Consider the following 27,100-nt stretch of genomic DNA (forward strand, 5'->3'; position numbering starts at 1 on the left):
TATTTCTCACATACATTCTTCAAAGCAAACACCTGATCCACACATCCTCTACCACTTCTAAAACCACACTGCTCTTCCCCAATCTGATGCTCTGTACATGCCTTCACCCTCTCAATCAATACCTCTCCAAACTATAGGAATGGCAAAAGGCATATGGCATGAACCTTTGCTTATGCTGTGAGAAGCCTGACACATGTGACACAACAAATATGGGGGGCCCAACTTTTATCCTCGTCACCCACTTTACAATCAAAGTAATTCTCATAGCATTTTTTAATGAGGGTTGTGAAAGGACATTTTTGTGATATGAATGTCAATTCACCACAGATGTAGTAGAAAGAATTCAGACTATTTACTCAGTTTTTCAGTGCTATGATGGTTGATGGGGTGTCAGGAAGACACTTGAATACAGAAAAGCACAATGTATCAAGAGAGTGGAAAAGACACTGTTTACACATTGAGATCTAGCCTGTGACTCAGAGAGAACTGCTAATCAGGAGTGGGCAGTGTTTGAATATCCCATTTCCAGTCATGTTTCTGCAGATCCCCTAGTGACTCATTTATCTAGGCTTGTGCTTTTATGAAGAAGCTATTGCACTTCACAAGCAATGAAAATATCTGTGTTTGTTAAACTTTGTCTCAAATGCTCCGTAGAGCACTGGTACATATATACTATATGTAATGATATGCAAATATGCTGGAACAAAAAACTATGGGAGATAGAGAAATTCTGAAAACATATTTGGATTTGGCATGCAAACAGATATTTTTTCCATGTTGATCAGTGTATAATTTGGCACTTATGTGATCAGTTGTGCTAAGTAAAATGGTGCTGTTTGTGAAATTCGCTGGTCAGTTGTTAGAGCTCTGCCTTAATTCAGGCATTTACACACACCCACAGTCAATTGTTTGCTCTTTTTTAACCTGCTTAGGGGTCTTGAGTAGGCTTATGTGTAGGTGGTTTAAGTACTAAACATACATATTAGGAAGACAGAACTCCTCAGGTTGAGAATCATTACATCTGCAATCAAGTCTCCTTGGCAATGCCTATGCACATAGTCTGACAATTTCTGTAATTTTGCAATAACTCAGTCTTGAGGTTGCTAGATTTGAGACATCAGTGTTTTCTTGATTGTGTATATTTGGCTTTAAAAGTTTTAGAAAATTATCTTTGTTTGATTATAGGCTTCAAGATTTTTATTATAATGACAGAAGTAGAGCAGCCAGTTGCAAATAATCATTACTAATCCCTGTTTGCCTGTCCTCCATAGAAAAGGCAAGGAAGTTGGGAGGTACATTATCACAGTCCCATATTCATTTTTAATGATTCAGCTATTTCTTTGATAAGACTGAAATTACTGATGGCTGGGATGATATGTTTTCTGAGAAATACTTTACCATATTATTGATTAGTTGAGTAAGAAGGTTGTGCTGGCAATATGGGAAGTATGAAGAGGAAAATAGTGGGAGAGTGATTAAACCAGTGAACACAGTCATTATGCTGTTCAAGCTGTGGTGTGATAGCCTTGGAAGATGGATTGGTGTTAGAGAGGGAAGATGTGATCACCATGAAGACCCTACTTACTATTGAGCACTTACAATGAGACTTTGCTATAATAACACAGGGCTAGCATGTAGCACCCACCGTGGGCCTCCATGATGAAGTGGATAATGTTATTGATCATGTTTCAGTGCCATCTCACCCAGGGTCAGGCCTGCATGGGTTCGAATCCTGGCATGGCAGTTGGTCTAATCCTAACCCAGATGTTCATCCTCCCCTCAGGGCTGGTCGATAAACGGGTGCCTGGCTTAGACTAGGGTGTGTATGTGTGCATACATACATAAAAGTAGAGACCAAGGTACTTAAGTACAAGTTTAAGAGACAGTACAACACAAGTATAAAACTCCAATCTCCATAACACAGATATGAATAACCCATTTTGTTTGTTTTGGTGGTGTTTCCCTCATCCACCAGCCCTCCACTCATCATATATCTTGCTTTTCATGTAAATGTCTTTCTTTGATGGCTACTCCATTGGCATTGTAGTTTGAGGCTTATCAGTTATTGTCTTAAACCATGATCCAATTCTTCTTTTGAATGTTTCTAGGCTGGATTATGTAAATTCCCTTGTTCTTCTGTTATTCCTCGATATGCATTCATATATTTTTGTTTGGTGCCTTTTCGTTCTATTCCCAGGTATTATCTTTGTATTAATGATGCTGTACCTCGCTGACATGGGAATTGGCAATTAAGCATAATAAATAGAAAAGATATATATTATTATTATTATTATTATTATTATTATTATTTTTTTTTTTTACTACTTTGCTTTGTTATTATTATTATGGATAGAGTTGTGCACAGGAGGGTGGATGTGCTGGAAATGAGATGTTTGAGGACAATATGTGGTGTGAGATGGTTTGATCGAGTAAGTAATAATAAGGTAAGAGAGATGTGTGGTAATAAAAAGTGTGTCGTTGAGAGAGCAGAAGAGGGTGTTTAGAAATGGTTTGGTCACATGGAGGGAATGAGTGAGGAAAGATTGACAAAGAGGATATATGTGTCAGAGGTGGAGGGAATGAGAAGTGGGAGACCAAATTGGATGTGGAAAGATGGAGTGAAAAAGATTTTGAGTGACCGGGGCCTGAACATGCAGGAGGGTGAAAGGCATGCAAGGAATAGAGCGAATTGGAACGATGTGGTATACTGGGGCCGACATGCTGTCAATGGATTGAACCAGGGCATGTAAAGCATCTTGGGTAAACCATGGAAAGTTGTGTGGGGCCTGGATGTGGAAAGGGAGCTGTGGTTTCGGTGCATTATTACATGACAGCTAGAGAGTGAGTGTGAACGAACGTGGCCTTTGTTGTCTTTTCCTGGCGCTACCTCGCACACATGAGGGGGGAGGGGGTTGTTATTTCATGTGTGGCGAGGTGGTGATGGGAATTAGAATTAATAAAGGCAGACAGTATAATTACGACTACTGCTACTCTCGGTGTCATCAGTGAGAAGCTGTGCATCACAAAATTCCACACCCTTCCTTCCTTCACCTTAGGCAACCACACCAAAGACAGACACATTACTACTGCCTTGCTTGCCTGCACCACTTGACTACTACAGCCCTGCCTGCACGCGTGTATGCCTAGTCATACGACAACAGCATCAGCAGCAGCACAGAAAAAGAAGTAGCAGAAACACAGTACAGGGGCAACACGGAGATGTGCCAACAATGGGTGGCGGGTGAGGAGGAAGAAGAACTTTGCTCTGATGATGCAGAGGGCTTGCACACAAAATCAACAAAAGAAGGAACAGAGAATTGGGCCAGGTGAGGGTATTCCCTCAAAGGCCCAGTCCTCTGTTCTTAATGCTACCTCGCTAACGCGGGAAATGGCGAATAGTATAAAAGAAGAAAAAGAAAAGACAGTATAAATTATGTACATGTGTATATATGTATATGTCTGTGTGTGTATGTATATGTATACATTGAGCGCTACCTCGCTAATGCGGGAGACAGCAACAAAGCAAAATAATGATAATAATAAAAATTATTATTGTACTTTATCACTGTCTCCCACATTAGCGAGGTAGTGCAAGGAAACAGACGAAATAATGGCCCAACCCACCCACATACACATGTATATACATACACGTCCACACACGCACATATATATATATATATATACCTATCCATTTCAACGCATGCATATATATACACACACAGACATATACATATATACACATGTACGTAATTCATACTTTCTGTCTTTATTCATTCCCGTCACCACCCCGCAACACATGAAATAACAACCCCCTCCCCCTGCATGTGCGCGAGGTAGCGCAAGGAAAAGACAGCAAAGGCCACATTAGTTCACACTCAGTCTCTCGCTGTCATGTATAATGCACCGAAACCACAGCTCCCTTTCCACATCCAGGCCCCACAGAACTTTTGCATGGTTTACCCCAGACGCTTCACATGCCCTGGTTCAATCCATTGACAGCATGTCGACCTTGGTATACCACATCGTTCCAATTCACTCTATTCCTTGCATGCCTTTCACCCTCCTGCATGTTTACGCCCTGATCACTCAAAATCTTTTTCACTCCATCTTTCCACCTCCAATTTGGTCTCCCACTTCTCCTTGTTCCCTCCACCTTTGACACATACATCCTCCTGGTCATTCTTTCCTCACTCATTTCTCCATGTGACCAAACCATTTCAAAACACCCTCTGCTGCTCTCTCAACCACACTCTTTTTACTACCACACATCTCTCTTACCCTTTCATTACTTACTCAGTCAAACCACCTCACACCACATATTGTCCTCAAACATCTCATTTCCAGCACGTCCACCCTCCTCCGCACAACTCTATCTATAGCCCACACCTCGCAACCATATATCATTGTTGGAACCACTATTCCTTCAAACATACCCATTTTTGCTTTCCACGATAATGTTCTCGGCTTCCACATACTCTTCAACGTTCCCAGAACTTTCGCCCCCTCCCCCACCTTATGATTCATTTCCGCTTCCATGGTTCCATCTGCTGCCAAATCCACTCCCAGATATCTAAAACACTTCACTTCCTCCAGTTTTTCTCCATTCAAATTACCTCCCAATTGACTTGTCCCTCAACCCTACTGTACCTAATATCCTTGCTCTTATTCACATTTACTCTCAGCTTTCTTCTTCACACACTTTACCAAACTCAGTCACCAGCTTCTGCAGTTTCTCACCCGAATCAGCCACCAGCGCTGTATCATCAGCGAACAACAACTGACTCACTGCTCAAGCTGTCTCATCCACAACAGACTGCATACTCGCCCCTCTTTCCAAAACTCTTGCATTCACCTCCCTTACAACCCCATCCATAAACAGATTAAACAACCTTGGAGATATCACACACCCCTGCTGCAAACCAACATTCACTGAGAACCAATCACTTTCCTCTCTTCCTACATTTACACATGCCTGACATCCTCGATAAGAACTTTTCACTACTTCTAACAACTTACCTCCCACACCATATATTCTTAATACCTTTCACAGAGCATCTCTATCAACTCTATCACATACCTTCTCCAGATCCATATATGCTACATACAAATCCATTTGCTTTTCTAAGTATTTCTCACATACATTCTTCAAAGTAAACACCTGATCCACACATCCTCTACCACTTCTGAAACCACACTGCTCTTCCCCAATCTGATGCTCTGTACATGCCTTCACCCTCTCAATCAATACCCTCCCATATAATTTACCAGGAATACTCAGCAAACTTATACCTCTTAATTCGAGCACTCTCTTTTATCCCCTTCGCCTTTGTACAATGGCTCTATGTAAGCATTCCACCAATCCTCAGGCTCCTCACCATGAGTCATTCATACAGTAGATAACCTTACCAACCAGTCAACGATACAGTCACCCCCTTTTTTAATAAATTCCACTGCAATACCATCCAAACCCGCTTGCCTGCTTTCATTTTCCACAAAGTTTTTACTACCTCTTCTCTGTCTACCAAATCATTCTCCCTAACCCTCTCACTTTGCACAACACCTCGACCAAAACACCCTATATCTGCCACTTTCATCAAACACATTTAACAAACCTTCAAAATACTCACACCATCTCCTTCTCACATCACCACTACTTGTTATCACCTCCCCATTAGCCCCCTTCACTGATGTTCCCATTTGTTCCCTTTTCTTATGCACTTTATATACCTCCTTCCAAAATATCTTTTTAGTCTCCCTAAAATTTAACGATACTCTCTCACCCCAACTCTCATTTGCCCTCTTTTCCACCTCTTGCACCTTTCTCTTGACCTCCTACCTCTTTCTTTTATACATCTCCCAGTCATTTGCATTATTTCCCTGCTTCCCTCGTCAGCTAGGTAGCACAAGGAAACAGCCGAAGAATGGCCCAACGCCCTCATACACACATATTATATATACATAAATGCCCATACACACACATACACATACACATACATTTCAACATATACATACATATACATACACAGACATATACATACACATGTACATATTCATACTTGCTGCCTTCATCCACGCCCATCGCCACCTCGCCACACAGGAAACATCATCAGCATCAACATCAGCACCAACACACACACACACACACACACACACACACACACACACACACACACACACACACACCCACCCTTAGGAAAATACAAAAGGGCCACATTCGTTCACACTCAGTCTCTAGCTGCCATGTGTAATGCACATAAACCACAGCTTCCTTTCCACATCCAGGCCCCACACACCCTTTACCCCAGTATTACACATTGTTCCAATTTACTCTATTCCTTGCACACCTTTCACCCTCCTTTAATAAAGTTCAGGCCCCGATCGCTCAAAATCTTTTTCACTCCATCCTTCCACCTCCAACTTGGTCTCCTGCTTCTCCTTCTTCCCTCTACCTTTGACACATATATCCTCTTTGTCAATCTTTCCTCACTCATTCTCTCCATGTGACCAAACCATTTCAACACACCACCTTCTGCCCTCTCAACCATACTTTTTATTACCACACATCCCTCTTACCCTTTCATTACTTACTCGATCAAACCACCTCACATTGCTTATTGTCCTCGAATGTTTCATTTTCATCACATCCACCCTCCTCCGCACAGCCCTATCTTTAGCCCATTCCTTGCAACCATATAACATTGTTGGAACCACTATTCCTTTAAACATACCCATTTTTGCTCTCCGAGATAACATTCTCGCCTTCCACACATTATTCAACACTCCCAGAACCTTCGTCCCCTCCCCAACCCTGTGACTCACTTCCGCTTCCATGGTTTCATCTGCTGCCAGGTCCTCTCCCAGATATCTAAAACACTTCTTCCTCCTTCAGTCAAACTTACCTCCCAATTAACTTGCCCCTCAACCCTACTGAGCCTAATAACCTTGCTCTTTTTCACATTTACTCTCACTTTCTTCTTCAACACACTTTGCCAAACTCAGTCATTAACCTCTGTAGTTTCTTACCCGAATTAGCCACCAGTGTTGTATCATCAGCGAACAACTGACTCACTTCCCAAGCCCTCCCATCCAAAGCAGACTGCATTCTTTCCCCTCTCTCCAAAACTCTTGCATTCACCTCCCTAACCACCCCATCCATAAACAAATTAAACAACCATGGAGACATCATGCACCCCTGCCGCAAACCGACATTCACTGGGAACCAACCACTTTCCTCCTTTCCTACTCGTACACATGCATTACATCCTTGCTGAAAACTTTTCATTGCTTTTGGCAACTTACCTCCCACACCATATACCCTTCAAGACTTCCACAAAGTATCTCTATCAACCCTGTTGTATGCCTTCTCTAGATCCATAAATGCTACAGTCAAATCCATCTGTTTTTCTAAGTATTTCTCACATGCATTCTTCAAAGCAAACACTTGATTCAAACATCCTCTACCACTTTTGAAATCACATTGCTCTTCCCCAATCTGATGCTCAGTACATGCCTTTACCCTCTCAATCAATATCCTCCCATATAATCCTTGATTGCCTTTTCCACTCTTTTTTAGCACGTTAGTGATAGTAGTGGAAAGACAGGTATGTGCCTGGCAGCACAGCACACATAAACTGTGTTTCACCACGTTTAGTTGCATATCATTTTGTGCACAAAATTTTTTTTTTTTTTTTTTTTTTATACTTTGTCGCTGTCTCCCGCGTTTGCGAGGTAGCGCAAGGAAACAGACGAAAGAAATGGCCCAACCCCCCCCCCCCATACACATGTACATACACACGTCCAGACACGCAAATATACATACCTACACAGCTTTCCATGGTTTACCCCAGACGCTTCACATGCCTTGCTTCAATCCACTGACAGCACGTCAACCCCTGTATACCACATGACTCCAATTCACTCTATTTCTTGCCCTCCTTTCACCCTCCTGCATGTTCAGGCCCCGATCACACAAAATCTTTTTCACTCCATCTTTCCACCTCCAATTTGGTCTCCCTCTTCTCCTCGTTCCCTCCACCTCCGACACATATATCCTCTTGGTCAATCTCTCCTCACTCATTCTCTCCATGTGCCCAAACCATTTCAAAACACCCTCTTCTGCTCTCTCGACCACGCTCTTTTTATTTCCACACATCTCTCTTACCCTTACGTTACTTACTCGATCAAACCACCTCACACCACACATTGTCCTCAAACATCTCATTTCCAGCACATCCATCCTCCTGCGCACATCTCTATCCATAGCCCACGCCTCGCAACCATACAGCATTGTTGGAACCACTATTCCCTCAAACATACCCATTTTTGCTTTCCGAGATAATGTTCTCGACTTCCACACATTTTTCAAGGCTCCCAAAATTTTCGCCCCCTCCCCCACCCTATGATCCACTTCCGCTTCCATGGTTCCATCCGCTGACAGATCCACTCCCAGATATCTAAAACACTTCACTTCCTCCAGTTTTTCTCCATTCAAACTCACCTCCCAATTGACTTGACCCTCACCCCTACTGTACCTAATAACCTTGCTCTTATTCACATTTACTCTCAACTTTCTTCTTCCACACACTTTACCAAACTCAGTCACCAGCTTCTGCAGTTTCTCACATGAATCAGCCACCAGCGCTGTATCATCAGCGAACAACAATTGACTCACTTCCCAAGCTCTCTCATCCCCAACAGACTTCATACTTGCCCCTCTTTCCAGGACTCTTGCATTTACCTCCTTTACAACCCCATCCATAAACAAATTAAACAACCATGGAGACATCACACACCCCTGCCGCAAACCTACATTCACTGAGAACCAATCACCTTCCTCTCTTCCTACACGTACACATGCCTTACATCCTCGATAAAAACTTTTCACTGCTTCTAACAACTTGCCTCCCACACCATATATTCTTAATACCTTCCACAGAGCATCTCTATCAACTCTATCATATGCCTTCTCCAGATCCATAAATGCTACATACAAATCCATTTGCTTTTCTAAGTATTTCTCACATACATTCTTCAAAGCAAACACCTGATCCACACATCCTCTACCACTTCTGAAACCGCACTGCTCTTCCCCAATCTGATGCTCTGTACATGCCTTCACCCTCTCAATCAATACCCTCCCATATAATTTACCAGGAATACTCAACAAACTTATACCTCTGTATATTTTAAATTATTGAGCCTTAGTGGGGGGTTTTTTAGAGAGAGAGAGAGAGAGAGAGAGAGAGAGAGAGAGAGAGTATTTGAGAAGATGTCTGTCTCAGAATGTATAGTGGATCAGACGACTAATGTAGTGAAAGGGATAAATTGTCTTTTTGTTCTTCTTGAATTTTTGGATATCTCTCTTCACTATTGGTTAGTTGATTGTTTTTTTTATGCCTTATATCCTTCTTCCTCCTCCTCCCATTCTTTCCTTCCTTGGTTTTCATCCTCATTTTTATTGTGAAAAGAGACAAACAGAGTTATTATAAACTCAAAATATGACTTTTCTGTTCATTCTACGTCACATGTGCCCATTTTCTTTAACAGATGTGTCATATGCTGCATCATCTCCTAAGCTCTGTGAATGATAGCCATTATTTTTCTCTTCAAGTGTCAAAACTAGAGCACTAATGGTTTAAACATAAGCTGATAGATCATGCTTCCTAGTTTGGGTGTCATATAATGATGCTGAAAATTATTTAGTTTGCCTGAAGAGTAATGAATTTTGGAAGTAGTAGATATGTAAAAGGTAGAGTTAGGTTCTAAAAGAGACAGTAAATGATAGATAAATGAGCATTTCTTTTCTCACAGTTGCATTAGCAAAGTATTGCCAAGAATAGATGAAAAAAGGATTCATTTGCTTACATCCATATTTGATTGTCATGTGTGATGCATCTCCTATCCACAACCAGGCCCCCCCAGACTTTTTTGTGCTTTTCCTGTGCAGTTTCATATGTCATGGTGTAGGCCATTAACATCAGCTTGCCCCTTGTGCACCACATTGCTCCAATTCACTCTATCTGTCTATCTATATCTCCGACACCTGCCCCCTTTGGGAACTCCCTCAATGAGGTAGCCTTGGCAAAAGAGCTTCCATAACTGTTGAAGTCTAGTTCCACTTCTTAGCCTGTTGTGCTTCATCCTTAACAGGCTGCTGGTAGAGGGCAATGCTAGCACAGAGTTTGCAGAGGCTCATCTAACGTTCCCAACTACTTAGTTGTCATGTGTAATGCATCCCCTATCCACAACCAGGCCCCACAGACTTTTATGTGCTTTTCCCTGGCAGCTTCATATTCCCTGGTTTAGTCCATTAAAATCAGGTTGTCCCTTGTACACCACACTGCTCTGGTTCACTCTATCTATCTATCTATATCTCTGACACCTGCTTCCTGTGGGAACTCCCTCAAGGGAGTGGCTATGGCAAGTCTCCAAAACTATTAAAATCCAGTGCCACTTCTTAGCATGTTGTACCTCATCCTTAACAGTCTGCTGGTAGAGGGCAGTGCTAGGACGGAGTTTGCAGAGGCTCAACTAATGTTCCTACTAACTGCTTCGACCAAAAATGTCTACCTAATGTTCCAGCCTACTACTTCTACCAAATGCTCTCAGCTAAATACTCCTGATTCTACCTCATATTTCTACCTGATTCATTCTGTCATGTGACAGTGAATTATGTATCTATCTTTTTGTATCTCTGAGGCCTGTTCCACCCCTGAAACTCCTTCAAGAGAGTGGCCATGTCAGTAGTCTCCATTACTAGTGAACTCCAGTGCCATTTCTTATCCTCTTCTGCCTCACCCTTAAAAGGCCAGTAGCAGAGGGCAACTGTAGTGCAGTGTTTTCAGAGGCTTCTACCGTATGTCTGTACTGACTACTATTACCTTGTGCTCCTGCCTAATGTTCCTGCCTGTCACTTCTTCCTAATGAATTACTTATAAAGTATTATAGTATTTACAGTCTTTGAATGATTGTTTGAAATATAGGATATGTGGCAGACTACTATATCTCCTCTTTGAATGTATCTAAATAAAAAGAACCTTAAGTATGAGCAAGGAAGCTTACCTTTTCTCCAATGGCAGTACATTCTTGAGTGCCTATTAACAGTATTTTTATTATTTTTATTTTGCTTTGTTGCTGTCTTCCGCATTAGCAAGGTAGCACAAGGAAGCAGACAAAAGAATGGCCCAACCCACCCACATACACATGTATATACATACACGTCCACACACACAAATATACATACCTATACATCTCAATATATACATATATATACACAGACATATACATATATACACATGTACATAATTCATACTGTCTGCCTTTACTCATTCCCATTGCCACCCCCGCCACACATGAAATAACAACCCCCTCATGTGCGCGAGGTAGCGCTAGGAAAAGACAACAAAGGCCACATTCGTTCACAGTCTCTAGCTGTCATGTAATAATGCACCAAAACCACAGCTCCCTTTCCACATCCAGGCCCCACAGAACTTTCCATGGTTTACCCCAGATGCTTCACATACTGAGAGGGTGAAGGCATGTACAGAGCATCAGATTGGGGAAGAGCAGTGTGGTTTCAGAAGTGGTAGAGGATGTGTGGATCAGGTGTCTGCTTTGAAGAATGTATGTGAGAAATACTTAGAAAAGCAAATGGATTTGTATGTAGCATTTATGGATCTGGAGAAGGCATATGATAGAGTTGATAGAGATGCTCTGTGGAAGGTACTAAGAATATATGGTGTGGGAGGCAAGTTGTTAGAAGCTGTGAAAAGTTTTTATCAAGGATGTAAGGCGTGTGTACGTGTAGGAAGAGAGGAAAGTGATTGGTTCTCAGTGAATGTAGGTTTGCGGTAAGGGTGGGTGATGTCTCCATGGTTGTTTAATTTGTTTATGGATGGGGTTGTTAGGGAGGTGAATGCAAGAGTTTTGGGAAGAGGGGCAAGTATGAAGTCTGTTGGGGATGAGAGAGCTTGGGAAGTGAGTCAGTTGTTGTTCGCTGATGATAGAGCGCTGGTGGCTGATTCATGTGAGAAACTGCAGAAGCTGGTGACTGAGTTTGGTAAAGTGTGTGAAAGAAGAAAGTTTAGAGTAAATGTGAATAAGAGCAAGTTTATTAGGTACAGTAGGGTTGAGGGTCAAGTCAGTTGGGAGGTAAGTTTGAATGGAGAAAAACTGGAGGAAGTAAAGTGTTTTAAATATCTGGGAGTGGATGTGGCAGCGGATGGAACCATGGGAGTGGGAGTGAATCATAGGGTGGGGGAGGGGGCGAAAATCCTGGGAGCCTTGAAGAATGTGTGGAAGTCGAGAACATTATCTCGGAAAGCAAAAATGGGTATGTTTGAAGGAATAGTGGTTCCAACAATGTTGTATGGTTGCGAGGCGTGGGCTATGGATAGAGTTGTGCGCAGGAGGGTGGATGTGCTGGAAATGAGATGTTTGAGGACAATATGTGGTGTGAGGTGGTTTGATCGAGTAAGTAATGTAAGGGTAAGAGAGATGTGTGGAAATAAAAAGAGCGTGGTTGAGAGAGCAGAAGAGGGTGTTTTGAAATGGTTTGGTCACATGGAGAGAATGAGTGAGGAAAGATTGACCAAGAGGATATATGTGTCGGAGGTGGAGGGAACGAGGAGAAGTGGGAGACCAAATTGGAGGTGGAAAGATGGAGTGAAAAAGATTTTGAGTGGTCGGGGCCTGAACATTCAGGAGGGTGAAAGGCGGGCAAGGAATAGAGTGAATTGGATCGATGTGGTATACGTGCTGTCAATGGATTGAATCAGGACATGTGAAGCGTCTGGGGTAAACCATGGAAAGTTGTGTGGGGCCTGGATGTGGAAAGGGAGCTGTGGTTTTGGGCATTATTGCATGACAGCTGGAGACTGAGTGTGAACGAATGGGGCCTTTGTTGTCTTTTCCTAGCGCTACCTCGCACACATGAGGGGGGAGGGGGATGTTATTCCATGTGTGGCGAGGTGGCGATGGGAATAAAGGCAGACAGTGTGAATTGTGTGCATGTGTATATATGTATGTGTCTGTGTGTGTATATATATGTGTACATTGAGATGTATGGGTATGTATATTTGCGTGTGTGGACGTGTATGTATACACATGTGTATGGGGGTGGGTTGGGCCATTTCTTTTGTCTGTTTCCTTGCGCTACCTTGCAAACGCGGGAGACCGATAAAGCAAAATAAGATAAAATAGATAGATATATATATATAGATAGAGTTGTGTGCGGGGTGTGTGTGTGTGTGTGTGTGTGTGTGTGTGTGTGCTGGAAATGAGATGTTTGAGGACAATATGTGGTGTGAGGTGGTTTGTTCGATTAAGTAATGTAAGGGTAAGAGAGATGTGTGGAAGTGAAAAGAGTGTGGTTGAGAGAGCAGAAGAGGGTGTTTTGAAATGGTTTGGTCACATGGAGAGAATGAGTGAGGAAAAATTGACCAAGAGGATATATGTGTCAGAGGTGGAATAGAGTGAGGAAAGACTGAGAAAGAGGATACATGTGTCAGAGGTGGAGGGAGCAAGGAGAAATGGGAGACCAAATTGGAGGTGGAAAGATGGAGTGAAAAAGATTTTGAGTGATCGGGGCCTAAACCCCGGTATACCGCATCATTCCAGTTCACTCTATTCTTTTTACACCTTTCATCCTCATGCATGTTCAGGTCCCGATCACTCAAAATCTTTTTCACTCCATCTTTCCACCTCCAATTTGGTCTCCCACTTCTCCTCGTTCCCTCCACCTCTGACACATGTATCCTCTTTGTCAATCTTTCCTCACTTATTCTTTCCATGTGACCAAACCATTTCAAAACACCCTCTTCTGCTCTCTCAACCACACTCTTTTTATTACCACACATCTCTCTTACCCTATTATTACTTACTCGATCAAACCACCTCACACCACTTATTGTCCTCAAACATCTCATTTCCAGCACATCCACCCTCCTCTGCACAACTCTATCTATAGCCCACGCCACGCAACCATATAACATTGTTGGAACCACTATTCCTTCAGTCACCCATTTTTGCTTTCCGAGATAATGTTCTCGACTTCCACACATTCTTCAATGCTCCCAGAACTTTCGCCCACTCCCCCACCCTATGATTCACTTCTGCTTCCATGGTTCCATCCGCTGCCAAATCCACTCCCAGATATCTAAAACACTTCACTTCCTCCAGTTTTTCTTCATTCAAACTTACCTCCCAATTGACTTGTCTCTCAACCCTACTGTACCTAATAACCTTTACTCTCAGCTTTCTTCTTTCACACACTTTACCAAACTCAGTCACCACCTTCTGCAGTATCTCACATGAATCAGCCACCAGCGCTGTATCATCAACGAACAACAACTGACTTACTTCCCAAACTCTCTCGTCCACAACAGACTTCATACTTGCCCCTCTTTCCAAAACTCTTGCATTCACCTCCCTAACAACCCCATCCATAAACAAATTAAACAACCATGGAGACATCACACACCCCTGCCACAAACCCACATTCACTGAGAACCAATTACTTTCCTCTTCCTACACGTACACATGCCTTACATCCTCGATAAAAACTTTTCACTGCCTCTAACAACTTGCCTCCCACACCATATATTCTTAATACCTTCCACAGAGCATCTCTATCAACTTTATCATATGCCTTCTCCAGATCCATAAATGCTACATACAAATCCATTTGCTTTTCTAAGTATTTCTTACATATTTCAAAGGAAACACCTGATCCACACATCCCCCACCACTTCTGAAACCACACTGCTCTTCCCCAATCTGATGCTTTGTACATGCCTTCACCCTCTCAATCAGTACCCTCCCATATGATTTACCAGTAATACTCAACAAACTATTACCTCTGTAATTTGGGCACTCACTTTTATCCCCTTAACCTTTGTACAATGGCACTATGCAAGCATTCCGCCAGTCCTCAGGCACCTCACCATGAGTCATACATACATTAGATAACCATTATCAACCAGTCAACATACAGTCACCCCCTTTTTTAATGAATTCCACTGCAATACCATCCAAACCCTGCTTGCCTGCTTCTTTCCAAAGCTTTTACTACCTCTTCTCTGTTACCAAATCATTCTCCCTAACCCTCTCACTTTGCACACACCTCGACCAAAACCCCTAATATATGCCACTCTTCATCAAACACATTTAACAAACCTTCAAAATACTCACACCATCTCCTTCTCACATCACCACTACTTGTTATCACCTCCCCATAGCCCCCTTCACTGATGTTCCCATTTGTCCCTTCATTTATGCACTTTATTACCTCCTTCCAAAAATCTTTTTATCTCCCTAAAATTTAAGATACTCTCTCACCCCAACTCTCATTTGCCCTCTTTTTCACCTCTTGCACCTTTCTCTTGACCTCCTACCTTTTCTTTTATACATCTCCCAGTCATTTGCATTATTTCCCTGCTTCCCTCGTCAGCTAGGTAGCACAAGGAAACAGCCGAAGAATGGCCCAACGCCCTCATACACACATATTATATATACATAAATGCCCATACACACACATACACATACACATACATTTCAACATATACAAACATATACATACACAGACATATACATACACATGTACATTCATACTTGCTGCCTTCATCCACGCCCATCGCCACCTCGCCACACAGGAAACATCATCAGCATCAACATCAGCACCAACACACACACACACACACACACACACACACACACACACACACACACACACACACACACACACACCCACCCTTAGGAAAATACAAAAGGGCCACATTCGTTCACAACTCAGTCTCTAGCTGCCATGTGTAATGCACATAAACCACAGCTTCCTTTCCACATCCAGGCCCCACACACCCTTTACCCCAGTATTACACATTGTTCCAATTTACTCTATTCCTTGCACACCTTTCACCCTCCTTTATGTTCAGGCCCCGATCGCTCAAAATCTTTTTCACTCCATCCTTCCACCTCCAACTTGGTCTCCTGCTTCTCCTTCTTCCCTCTACCTTTGACACATATATCCTCTTTGTCAATCTTTCCTCACTCATTCTCTCCATGTGACCAAACCATTTCAACACACCACCTTCTGCCCTCTCAACCATACTTTTTATTACCACACATCCCTCTTACCCTTTCATTACTTACTCGATCAAACCACCTCACATTGCTTATTGTCCTCGAATGTTTCATTTTCATCACATCCACCCTCCTCCGCACAGCCCTATCTTTAGCCCATTCCTTGCAACCATATAACATTGTTGGAACCACTATTCCTTTAAACATACCCATTTTTGCTCTCCGAGATAACATTCTCGCCTTCCACACATTATTCAACACTCCCAGAACCTTCGTCCCCTCCCCAACCCTGTGACTCACTTCCGCTTCCATGGTTTCATCTGCTGCCAGGTCCTCTCCCAGATATCTAAAACACTTCTTCCTCCTTCAGTCAAACTTACCTCCCAATTAACTTGCCCCTCAACCCTACTGAGCCTAATAACCTTGCTCTTTTTCACATTTACTCTCACTTTCTTCTTCAACACACTTTGCCAAACTCAGTCATTAACCTCTGTAGTTTCTTACCCGAATTAGCCACCAGTGTTGTATCATCAGCGAACAACTGACTCACTTCCCAAGCCCTCCCATCCAAAGCAGACTGCATTCTTTCCCCTCTCTCCAAAACTCTTGCATTCACCTCCCTAACCACCCCATCCATAAACAAATTAAACAACCATGGAGACATCATGCACCCCTGCCGCAAACCGACATTCACTGGGAACCAACCACTTTCCTCCTTTCCTACTCGTACACATGCATTACATCCTTGCTGAAAACTTTTCATTGCTTTTGGCAACTTACCTCCCACACCATATACCCTTCAAGACTTCCACAAAGTATCTCTATCAACCCTGTTGTATGCCTTCTCTAGATCCATAAATGCTACAGTCAAATCCATCTGTTTTTCTAAGTATTTCTCACATGCATTCTTCAAAGCAAACACTTGATTCAAACATCCTCTACCACTTTTGAAATCACATTGCTCTTCCCCAATCTGATGCTCAGTACATGCCTTTACCCTCTCAATCAATATCCTCCCATATAATCCTTGATTGCCTTTTCCACTCTTTTTTAGCACGTTAGTGATAGTAGTGGAAAGACAGGTATGTGCCTGGCAGCACAGCACACATAAACTGTGTTTCACCACGTTTAGTTGCATATCATTTTGTGCACAAAATTATATTTTAAATTATTGAGCCTTAGTGGGGGGTTTTTTAGAGAGAGAGAGAGAGAGAGAGAGAGAGAGTATTTGAGAAGATGTCTGTCTCAGAATGTATAGTGGATCAGACGACTAATGTAGTGAAAGGGATAAATTGTCTTTTTGTTCTTCTTGAATTTTTGGATATCTCTCTTCACTATTGGTTAGTTGATTGTTTTTTTTATGCCTTATATCCTTCTTCCTCCTCCTCCCATTCTTTCCTTCCTTGGTTTTCATCCTCATTTTTATTGTGAAAAGAGACAAACAGAGTTATTATAAACTCAAAATATGACTTTTCTGTTCATTCTACGTCACATGTGCCCATTTTCTTTAACAGATGTGTCATATGCTGCATCATCTCCTAAGCTCTGTGAATGATAGCCATTATTTTTCTCTTCAAGTGTCAAAACTAGAGCACTAATGGTTTAAACATAAGCTGATAGATCATGCTTCCTAGTTTGGGTGTCATATAATGATGCTGAAAATTATTTAGTTTGCCTGAAGAGTAATGAATTTTGGAAGTAGTAGATATGTAAAAGGTAGAGTTAGGTTCTAAAAGAGACAGTAAATGATAGATAAATGAGCATTTCTTTTCTCACAGTTGCATTAGCAAAGTATTGCCAAGAATAGATGAAAAAAGGATTCATTTGCTTACATCCATATTTGATTGTCATGTGTGATGCATCTCCTATCCACAACCAGGCCCCCCCAGACTTTTTTGTGCTTTTCCTGTGCAGTTTCATATGTCATGGTGTAGGCCATTAACATCAGCTTGCCCCTTGTGCACCACATTGCTCCAATTCACTCTATCTGTCTATCTATATCTCCGACACCTGCCCCCTTTGGGAACTCCCTCAATGAGGTAGCCTTGGCAAAAGAGCTTCCATAACTGTTGAAGTCTAGTTCCACTTCTTAGCCTGTTGTGCTTCATCCTTAACAGGCTGCTGGTAGAGGGCAATGCTAGCACAGAGTTTGCAGAGGCTCATCTAACGTTCCCAACTACTTAGTTGTCATGTGTAATGCATCCCCTATCCACAACCAGGCCCCACAGACTTTTATGTGCTTTTCCCTGGCAGCTTCATATTCCCTGGTTTAGTCCATTAAAATCAGGTTGTCCCTTGTACACCACACTGCTCTGGTTCACTCTATCTATCTATCTATATCTCTGACACCTGCTTCCTGTGGGAACTCCCTCAAGGGAGTGGCTATGGCAAGTCTCCAAAACTATTAAAATCCAGTGCCACTTCTTAGCATGTTGTACCTCATCCTTAACAGTCTGCTGGTAGAGGGCAGTGCTAGGACGGAGTTTGCAGAGGCTCAACTAATGTTCCTACTAACTGCTTCGACCAAAAATGTCTACCTAATGTTCCAGCCTACTACTTCTACCAAATGCTCTCAGCTAAATACTCCTGATTCTACCTCATATTTCTACCTGATTCATTCTGTCATGTGACAGTGAATTATGTATCTATCTTTTTGTATCTCTGAGGCCTGTTCCACCCCTGAAACTCCTTCAAGAGAGTGGCCATGTCAGTAGTCTCCATTACTAGTGAACTCCAGTGCCATTTCTTATCCTCTTCTGCCTCACCCTTAAAGGGCCAGTAGCAGAGGGCAACTGTAGTGCAGTGTTTTCAGAGGCTTCTACCGTATGTCTGTACTGACTACTATTACCTTGTGCTCCTGCCTAATGTTCCTGCCTGTCACTTCTTCCTAATGAATTACTTATAAAGTATTATAGTATTTACAGTCTTTGAATGATTGTTTGAAATATAGGATATGTGGCAGACTACTATATCTCCTCTTTGAATGTATCTAAATAAAAAGAACCTTAAGTATGAGCAAGGAAGCTTACCTTTTCTCCAATGGCAGTACATTCTTGAGTGCCTATTAACAGTATTTTTATTATTTTTATTTTGCTTTGTTGCTGTCTTCCGCATTAGCAAGGTAGCACAAGGAAGCAGACAAAAGAATGGCCCAACCCACCCACATACACATGTATATACATACACGTCCACACACACAAATATACATACCTATACATCTCAATATATACATATATATACACAGACATATACATATATACACATGTACATAATTCATACTGTCTGCCTTTACTCATTCCCATTGCCACCCCGCCACACATGAAATAACAACCCCCTCATGTGCGCGAGGTAGCGCTAGGAAAAGACAACAAAGGCCACATTCGTTCACAGTCTCTAGCTGTCATGTAATAATGCACCAAAACCACAGCTCCCTTTCCACATCCAGGCCCCACAGAACTTTCCATGGTTTACCCCAGATGCTTCACATACTGAGAGGGTGAAGGCATGTACAGAGCATCAGATTGGGGAAGAGCAGTGTGGTTTCAGAAGTGGTAGAGGATGTGTGGATCAGGTGTCTGCTTTGAAGAATGTATGTGAGAAATACTTAGAAAAGCAAATGGATTTGTATGTAGCATTTATGGATCTGGAGAAGGCATATGATAGAGTTGATAGAGATGCTCTGTGGAAGGTACTAAGAATATATGGTGTGGGAGGCAAGTTGTTAGAAGCTGTGAAAAGTTTTTATCAAGGATGTAAGGCGTGTGTACGTGTAGGAAGAGAGGAAAGTGATTGGTTCTCAGTGAATGTAGGTTTGCGGTAAGGGTGGGTGATGTCTCCATGGTTGTTTAATTTGTTTATGGATGGGGTTGTTAGGGAGGTGAATGCAAGAGTTTTGGGAAGAGGGGCAAGTATGAAGTCTGTTGGGGATGAGAGAGCTTGGGAAGTGAGTCAGTTGTTGTTCGCTGATGATAGAGCGCTGGTGGCTGATTCATGTGAGAAACTGCAGAAGCTGGTGACTGAGTTTGGTAAAGTGTGTGAAAGAAGAAAGTTTAGAGTAAATGTGAATAAGAGCAAGTTTATTAGGTACAGTAGGGTTGAGGGTCAAGTCAGTTGGGAGGTAAGTTTGAATGGAGAAAAACTGGAGGAAGTAAAGTGTTTTAGATATCTGGGAGTGGATGTGGCAGCGGATGGAACCATGGGAGTGGGAGTGAATCATAGGGTGGGGGAGGGGGCGAAAATCCTGGGAGCCTTGAAGAATGTGTGGAAGTCGAGAACATTATCTCGGAAAGCAAAAATGGGTATGTTTGAAGGAATAGTGGTTCCAACAATGTTGTATGGTTGCGAGGCGTGGGCTATGGATAGAGTTGTGCGCAGGAGGGTGGATGTGCTGGAAATGAGATGTTTGAGGACAATATGTGGTGTGAGGTGGTTTGATCGAGTAAGTAATGTAAGGGTAAGAGAGATGTGTGGAAATAAAAAGAGCGTGGTTGAGAGAGCAGAAGAGGGTGTTTTGAAATGGTTTGGTCACATGGAGAGAATGAGTGAGGAAAGATTGACCAAGAGGATATATGTGTCGGAGGTGGAGGGAACGAGGAGAAGTGGGAGACCAAATTGGAGGTGGAAAGATGGAGTGAAAAAGATTTTGAGTGGTCGGGGCCTGAACATTCAGGAGGGTGAAAGGCGGGCAAGGAATAGAGTGAATTGGATCGATGTGGTATACGTGCTGTCAATGGATTGAATCAGGACATGTGAAGCGTCTGGGGTAAACCATGGAAAGTTGTGTGGGGCCTGGATGTGGAAAGGGAGCTGTGGTTTTGGGCATTATTGCATGACAGCTGGAGACTGAGTGTGAACGAATGGGGCCTTTGTTGTCTTTTCCTAGCGCTACCTCGCACACATGAGGGGGGAGGGGGATGTTATTCCATGTGTGGCGAGGTGGCGATGGGAATAAAGGCAGACAGTGTGAATTGTGTGCATGTGTATATATGTATGTGTCTGTGTGTGTATATATATGTGTACATTGAGATGTATGGGTATGTATATTTGCGTGTGTGGACGTGTATGTATACACATGTGTATGGGGGTGGGTTGGGCCATTTCTTTTGTCTGTTTCCTTGCGCTACCTTGCAAACGCGGGAGACCGATAAAGCAAAATAAGATAAAATAGATAGATATATATATATAGATAGAGTTGTGTGCGGGGTGTGTGTGTGTGTGTGTGTGTGTGTGTGTGTGTGCTGGAAATGAGATGTTTGAGGACAATATGTGGTGTGAGGTGGTTTGTTCGATTAAGTAATGTAAGGGTAAGAGAGATGTGTGGAAGTGAAAAGAGTGTGGTTGAGAGAGCAGAAGAGGGTGTTTTGAAATGGTTTGGTCACATGGAGAGAATGAGTGAGGAAAAATTGACCAAGAGGATATATGTGTCAGAGGTGGAATAGAGTGAGGAAAGACTGAGAAAGAGGATACATGTGTCAGAGGTGGAGGGAGCAAGGAGAAATGGGAGACCAAATTGGAGGTGGAAAGATGGAGTGAAAAAGATTTTGAGTGATCGGGGCCTAAACCCCGGTATACCGCATCATTCCAGTTCACTCTATTCTTTTTACACCTTTCATCCTCATGCATGTTCAGGTCCCGATCACTCAAAATCTTTTTCACTCCATCTTTCCACCTCCAATTTGGTCTCCCACTTCTCCTCGTTCCCTCCACCTCTGACACATGTATCCTCTTTGTCAATCTTTCCTCACTTATTCTTTCCATGTGACCAAACCATTTCAAAACACCCTCTTCTGCTCTCTCAACCACACTCTTTTTATTACCACACATCTCTCTTACCCTATTATTACTTACTCGATCAAACCACCTCACACCACTTATTGTCCTCAAACATCTCATTTCCAGCACATCCACCCTCCTCTGCACAACTCTATCTATAGCCCACGCCACGCAACCATATAACATTGTTGGAACCACTATTCCTTCAGTCACCCATTTTTGCTTTCCGAGATAATGTTCTCGACTTCCACACATTCTTCAATGCTCCCAGAACTTTCGCCCACTCCCCCACCCTATGATTCACTTCTGCTTCCATGGTTCCATCCGCTGCCAAATCCACTCCCAGATATCTAAAACACTTCACTTCCTCCAGTTTTTCTTCATTCAAACTTACCTCCCAATTGACTTGTCTCTCAACCCTACTGTACCTAATAACCTTTACTCTCAGCTTTCTTCTTTCACACACTTTACCAAACTCAGTCACCACCTTCTGCAGTATCTCACATGAATCAGCCACCAGCGCTGTATCATCAACGAACAACAACTGACTTACTTCCCAAACTCTCTCGTCCACAACAGACTTCATACTTGCCCCTCTTTCCAAAACTCTTGCATTCACCTCCCTAACAACCCCATCCATAAACAAATTAAACAACCATGGAGACATCACACACCCCTGCCACAAACCCACATTCACTGAGAACCAATTACTTTCCTCTTCCTACACGTACACATGCCTTACATCCTCGATAAAAACTTTTCACTGCCTCTAACAACTTGCCTCCCACACCATATATTCTTAATACCTTCCACAGAGCATCTCTATCAACTTTATCATATGCCTTCTCCAGATCCATAAATGCTACATACAAATCCATTTGCTTTTCTAAGTATTTCTTACATATTTCAAAGGAAACACCTGATCCACACATCCCCCACCACTTCTGAAACCACACTGCTCTTCCCCAATCTGATGCTTTGTACATGCCTTCACCCTCTCAATCAGTACCCTCCCATATGATTTACCAGTAATACTCAACAAACTATTACCTCTGTAATTTGGGCACTCACTTTTATCCCCTTAACCTTTGTACAATGGCACTATGCAAGCATTCCGCCAGTCCTCAGGCACCTCACCATGAGTCATACATACATTAGATAACCATTATCAACCAGTCAACAATACAGTCACCCCCGTTTTAATGAATTCCACTGTAATACCATGCAAACCTGCTGCCTTGCCGGCTTCCGTCTTCTGCAAAGCTTTTACTTCCTCTTCTCTGTTTACCAAATCATTCTCCCTAACCCTCTCACTTTGCACACCACCTCGACCAAAACCCCCAATATATGCCACTCTATCATCAAACACATTCAACAAACCTTCAAAATACTCACTCCATCTCCTTCTCACATCACCACTACTTGTTATCACCTCCCCACTATCCCCCTTCACTGAAGTTCCCATTTGTGCCCTTCATTTATGAACTTTATTTACCTCCTTCCAAAAATCTTTTTATTCTTCCTAAGATTTAATGATTCTCTCTCACCCCAACTCTCATTTGCCCTCTTTTTCACCTCTTGCACCTTTCTCTTGACCTCCTGCCTTTTTCTTTTATACATCTCCCAGTCATTTGCATTATTTCCCTGCAAAAACTGTCCAAATGCCTCTCTCTTCTCTTTCACTAGTAATCTTACTTGTTCATCCCACCACTCTACCCTTTCTAATCTGCCCACCTCCCACGCTTCTCATGCCACAAGCATCTTTTGCACAAGTCCTCACTGCCTCCCTGAATACATCCCATTCCTCCCCCACTCCCCTTATGTCCTTTGCTCTCACCTTTTTCCATTCTGTTCTCAGCCTCTCGTGGTACTTCCTGACACAAGTCTCCTTCCCAAGCTCACTTACTCTCACCACTCTTTTCACCTCAACATTCTCTCTTCTTTTCTGAAAACCTCTACAAATCTTCACCTTAGCCTCCACAAGATAATGATCAGACATCCCTCCAGTTGCACCTCACAGTACATTAACATCCAACATCCAAAAGTCTCTCTTTCGCACACCTATCAGTTAACACTTAATCTAATAACGCTCTCTGGCCCTCTCTCCTACTTACATACATATACTTATGTATATCCCTCTTTTTAAACCAGGTATTCCCAATCACCCATCCTTTTTCAGCACATAAATCTACATGTTCTGCACCATTTCCATTTACAATACTGAACACCCCATGTACACCAATTTTACCCTCAACTGCCACATTACTCACCTTTGCATTCAAATCACCCATCACTATAACCCGGTCTCGTGCATTAAAACTACTAACACACTCACTCAGCTGCTCCTAAAACACTTGCCTCTCATGATCTTTCTTCTCATGCCCAGGTGCATATGCACCAATAATCACCCACTTCTCTCCATCCACTTTCAGTTTTACCCATATCAATCTAGAGTTTACTTTCTTACACTCTATCTCATACTCCCACCACTCCTGTTTCAGGAGTAGTGCTACTCCTTCCCTTGCTCTTGTCCTCTCAATATCCCCTGACTTAACTCCCAAGACTTTCCCAAACCACTCTTCCCCTTTACCCTTGAGCTTCGTTTCACTCAGAGCCAAAACATCCAGGTTCTTTTCCTCAAAGAAACTACCTATCTCTCCTTTTTTCTCATCTTGGTTACATCCACACACATTTAGACACTCCAATATGAGTCTCCGAGGAGGATGAGCACTCCCTGCATGACTCCTTCTTCTGCTTTCCCTTTTAGAAAGTTAAAATACAAGGAGGGGAGGGTTTCCAGCCCCCACTCCCGTCCCCTATAATCGCTTTCTATGACACGTGAGGAATGTGTGGGAAGTAATCTTTCTCCCCTATCCCCAGGGATAGGGGAGAAATAGACAGACTTATGGTCTTTCATCATTTTGATTACCTTCACTTCTTTCTATTAACAGTATATGGATTATTATTATGAATAAGTATTTTGCTGAATCAGATGAATTCATTTGTTCTGTGCTGTTGCTGTATTTAAGAACATGCCTGGTAATGCTGCTATTTTATCTGTAAAGTATATTTCCTTATTTCCTTAGGGGCTAAACAGAAAACACGTGAGAATTTGAAGGAGATGTGTGATGTCCAGTCTGGCATGGCATCTGCCATCATCCAAGACTACCTTAAACAAGTAAGTTAGTATTTAGTCCACTCACCAAGCATGTAATAGATAGACTTATGGTCTTGCATCATTTTGATTACCTTCACTTCTTTAAGTTTGCAGGCCAAACCATGTGTGAGATAATCACAGAATAAAAACAGACGAATTACTCCTTCTTCCATTGATCAGTTTTTATTCAACAGTAGCAGTCTTTCTGCTCTTTCTATACTCTGTACTACCAGATTCACCTTGTGTTTGTCTTTCTGTGCTAAGTTTCATCTCTTGTTCACTCTTTCTGTACTAAGTTTCATCTCTTGTTCACTCTACATTCAGCAAAACTTTGTATTTTTGCCCAGTTATAACTATTTGACATTAAATAGAAAACATAGCTGCCATAGCAAGATATCAGCATTGTACCTAGTCAGTACATACCTGAAAAAAAGTTATCCACTCTAAGGCTGTTACTGAACTTGTGGATTGGTATCTATTCTAATGACACCTCCCCCTCCAGCAGCCCCTTCTAAGCATAAGTACTGGCACCTCAGCAAAGCTGACTGGAATAACTTGCTAACTTCTTTTCTGACTTTCCTTGGGTAAATTATTGTCTCTTATATTGTGATGTTTCTGTCTCCATTAAACTCATAGCTGAGGTTATTGTTGAGGGAATAAAAGCATTTATCCCCTCTTACTCCAAGATGACCTCTTCATCCAATACATGGCTCAACTATTACTGTTCTGAGACCACTCAGGCAAGGGATTAGACATATTGGGCTTGGAAAGTCTCTCCTTCCTCTGGCTCCCATTCGTCTTTTATCACTGCCCATAATCGCTGCAAGCGTGTTATCCGTGAGGTGAAGCATTCCTTTATTCAAAGGAAGTGCAATAACCTCCCCTTGTCATCCACTGATAAGTCTTTCTGGTGTTTAGCTAGACATCTCTAACAATTTCTGTTGCTCTTCCTTCCCCTTCTCTTTTCTGTTCTGATTTTATTATAATTGTCTCTCATGTAGATAAATCAACTCTCTTTGGTTCCCATTTCTCCACTAATTCCACCTTGGATGACTCTAACATTCCTTCTTCCTTGTTGCTCCTCTTACTAATCCTATGCCTCTTTCCATAATCTCTTTTCAGACTGTCCAAAAAACATTTATTTTTCCAGACACAAGCAAGGCTTATGGTTATGATGGCATCCCTCCCCGAGTACTGAAAGAGTGTGCCTCTGAACTTGCACCTGATCTTGCTCATGTTTTGTTTCTGTTTAAAATCCAAAACTTTTCCCTCTCCTCGGAATCAAACATTGATACATCTCATCCCTAAGAAGGGTGACCGTTCTGACCCCTCTAACTATTGTCCTATTGCTCTGACATCTACCAATTCCATTGTCTATGAAGCCCTTCTCAACTCCCATATCCTTAAGCACTGCGAGAATCACAATCTTCTCTCTGATCACCAGTATACCTTCTGTAAGGAGAGGTCCATTGGTGATATTCTTTCCTATGTCACTGATGTTAGATCATCATCCCTGAAAGATTTTGGGGAGTCATGTGTAGTTACCCAGACATATCCATGGCTTTTGAAAGGGTGTGTCATCAAGGTCTCATCTATAAGCTCCCCTCTTTTGGCTTCGGTTTGTCACTTTGTTCCTTCATATCTAGCTTCCTCTGTGGCCAATCACCAGTGTTCCTCAAGGTTTTGTCTTGTCCCCTACTCTTTTTCTCCTTTTTTTTTTTACTGTTTTCTTGTCCTCCACAGATAATCCAATGCACTTATACTCTGACGACTCAATGCTGCATTTATTCACATCCTTCAGTTGTGCAACCTCGTCTCTCACTCTTGTTAAGTTTAATGCCTCCAATTCTTATTTTCTACCCATCTCTCTGTTGAAAACTCCTCACAGCTCATGTCTCTCCTTTGATAGTTCTTTAATTCCACCTCTTTACTCAGTGAACATACTTGGCATTACTGTAACATTCACTCTTTCTTGGAAACCCCACAATACTGGAATAGGCAAGTCTGCCTCTAAGAAACTGGGTGTCCTGTTTAGATGAAACTTCTCTTCTGAACAGTTACTCTGTATATACAAGGGATTTATTCATCCTTGTA

At 42.3% G+C, this 27,100-nt stretch overlaps 1 protein-coding gene across 1 annotated transcript in view; it reads left to right on the forward strand.

Annotated features, from left to right (window-relative positions):
• The window catches only part of LOC139749706 (nipped-B-like protein), a 448,638-nt gene that overhangs the window by 347,616 nt on the left and 73,922 nt on the right, over positions 1–27,100 (forward strand). The window contains exon 14 of the mRNA XM_071663859.1: positions 24,936–25,027. Coding sequence (XP_071519960.1) covers positions 24,936–25,027 — 92 coding nt within the window. The remainder of the gene's footprint in view (positions 1–24,935; positions 25,028–27,100) is intronic.

Source organism: Panulirus ornatus, chromosome 8 (genome assembly GCF_036320965.1).
Source record: "Panulirus ornatus isolate Po-2019 chromosome 8, ASM3632096v1, whole genome shotgun sequence".
In the NCBI taxonomy this organism is placed as follows: Eukaryota; Metazoa; Arthropoda; class Malacostraca; order Decapoda; family Palinuridae; genus Panulirus; species Panulirus ornatus.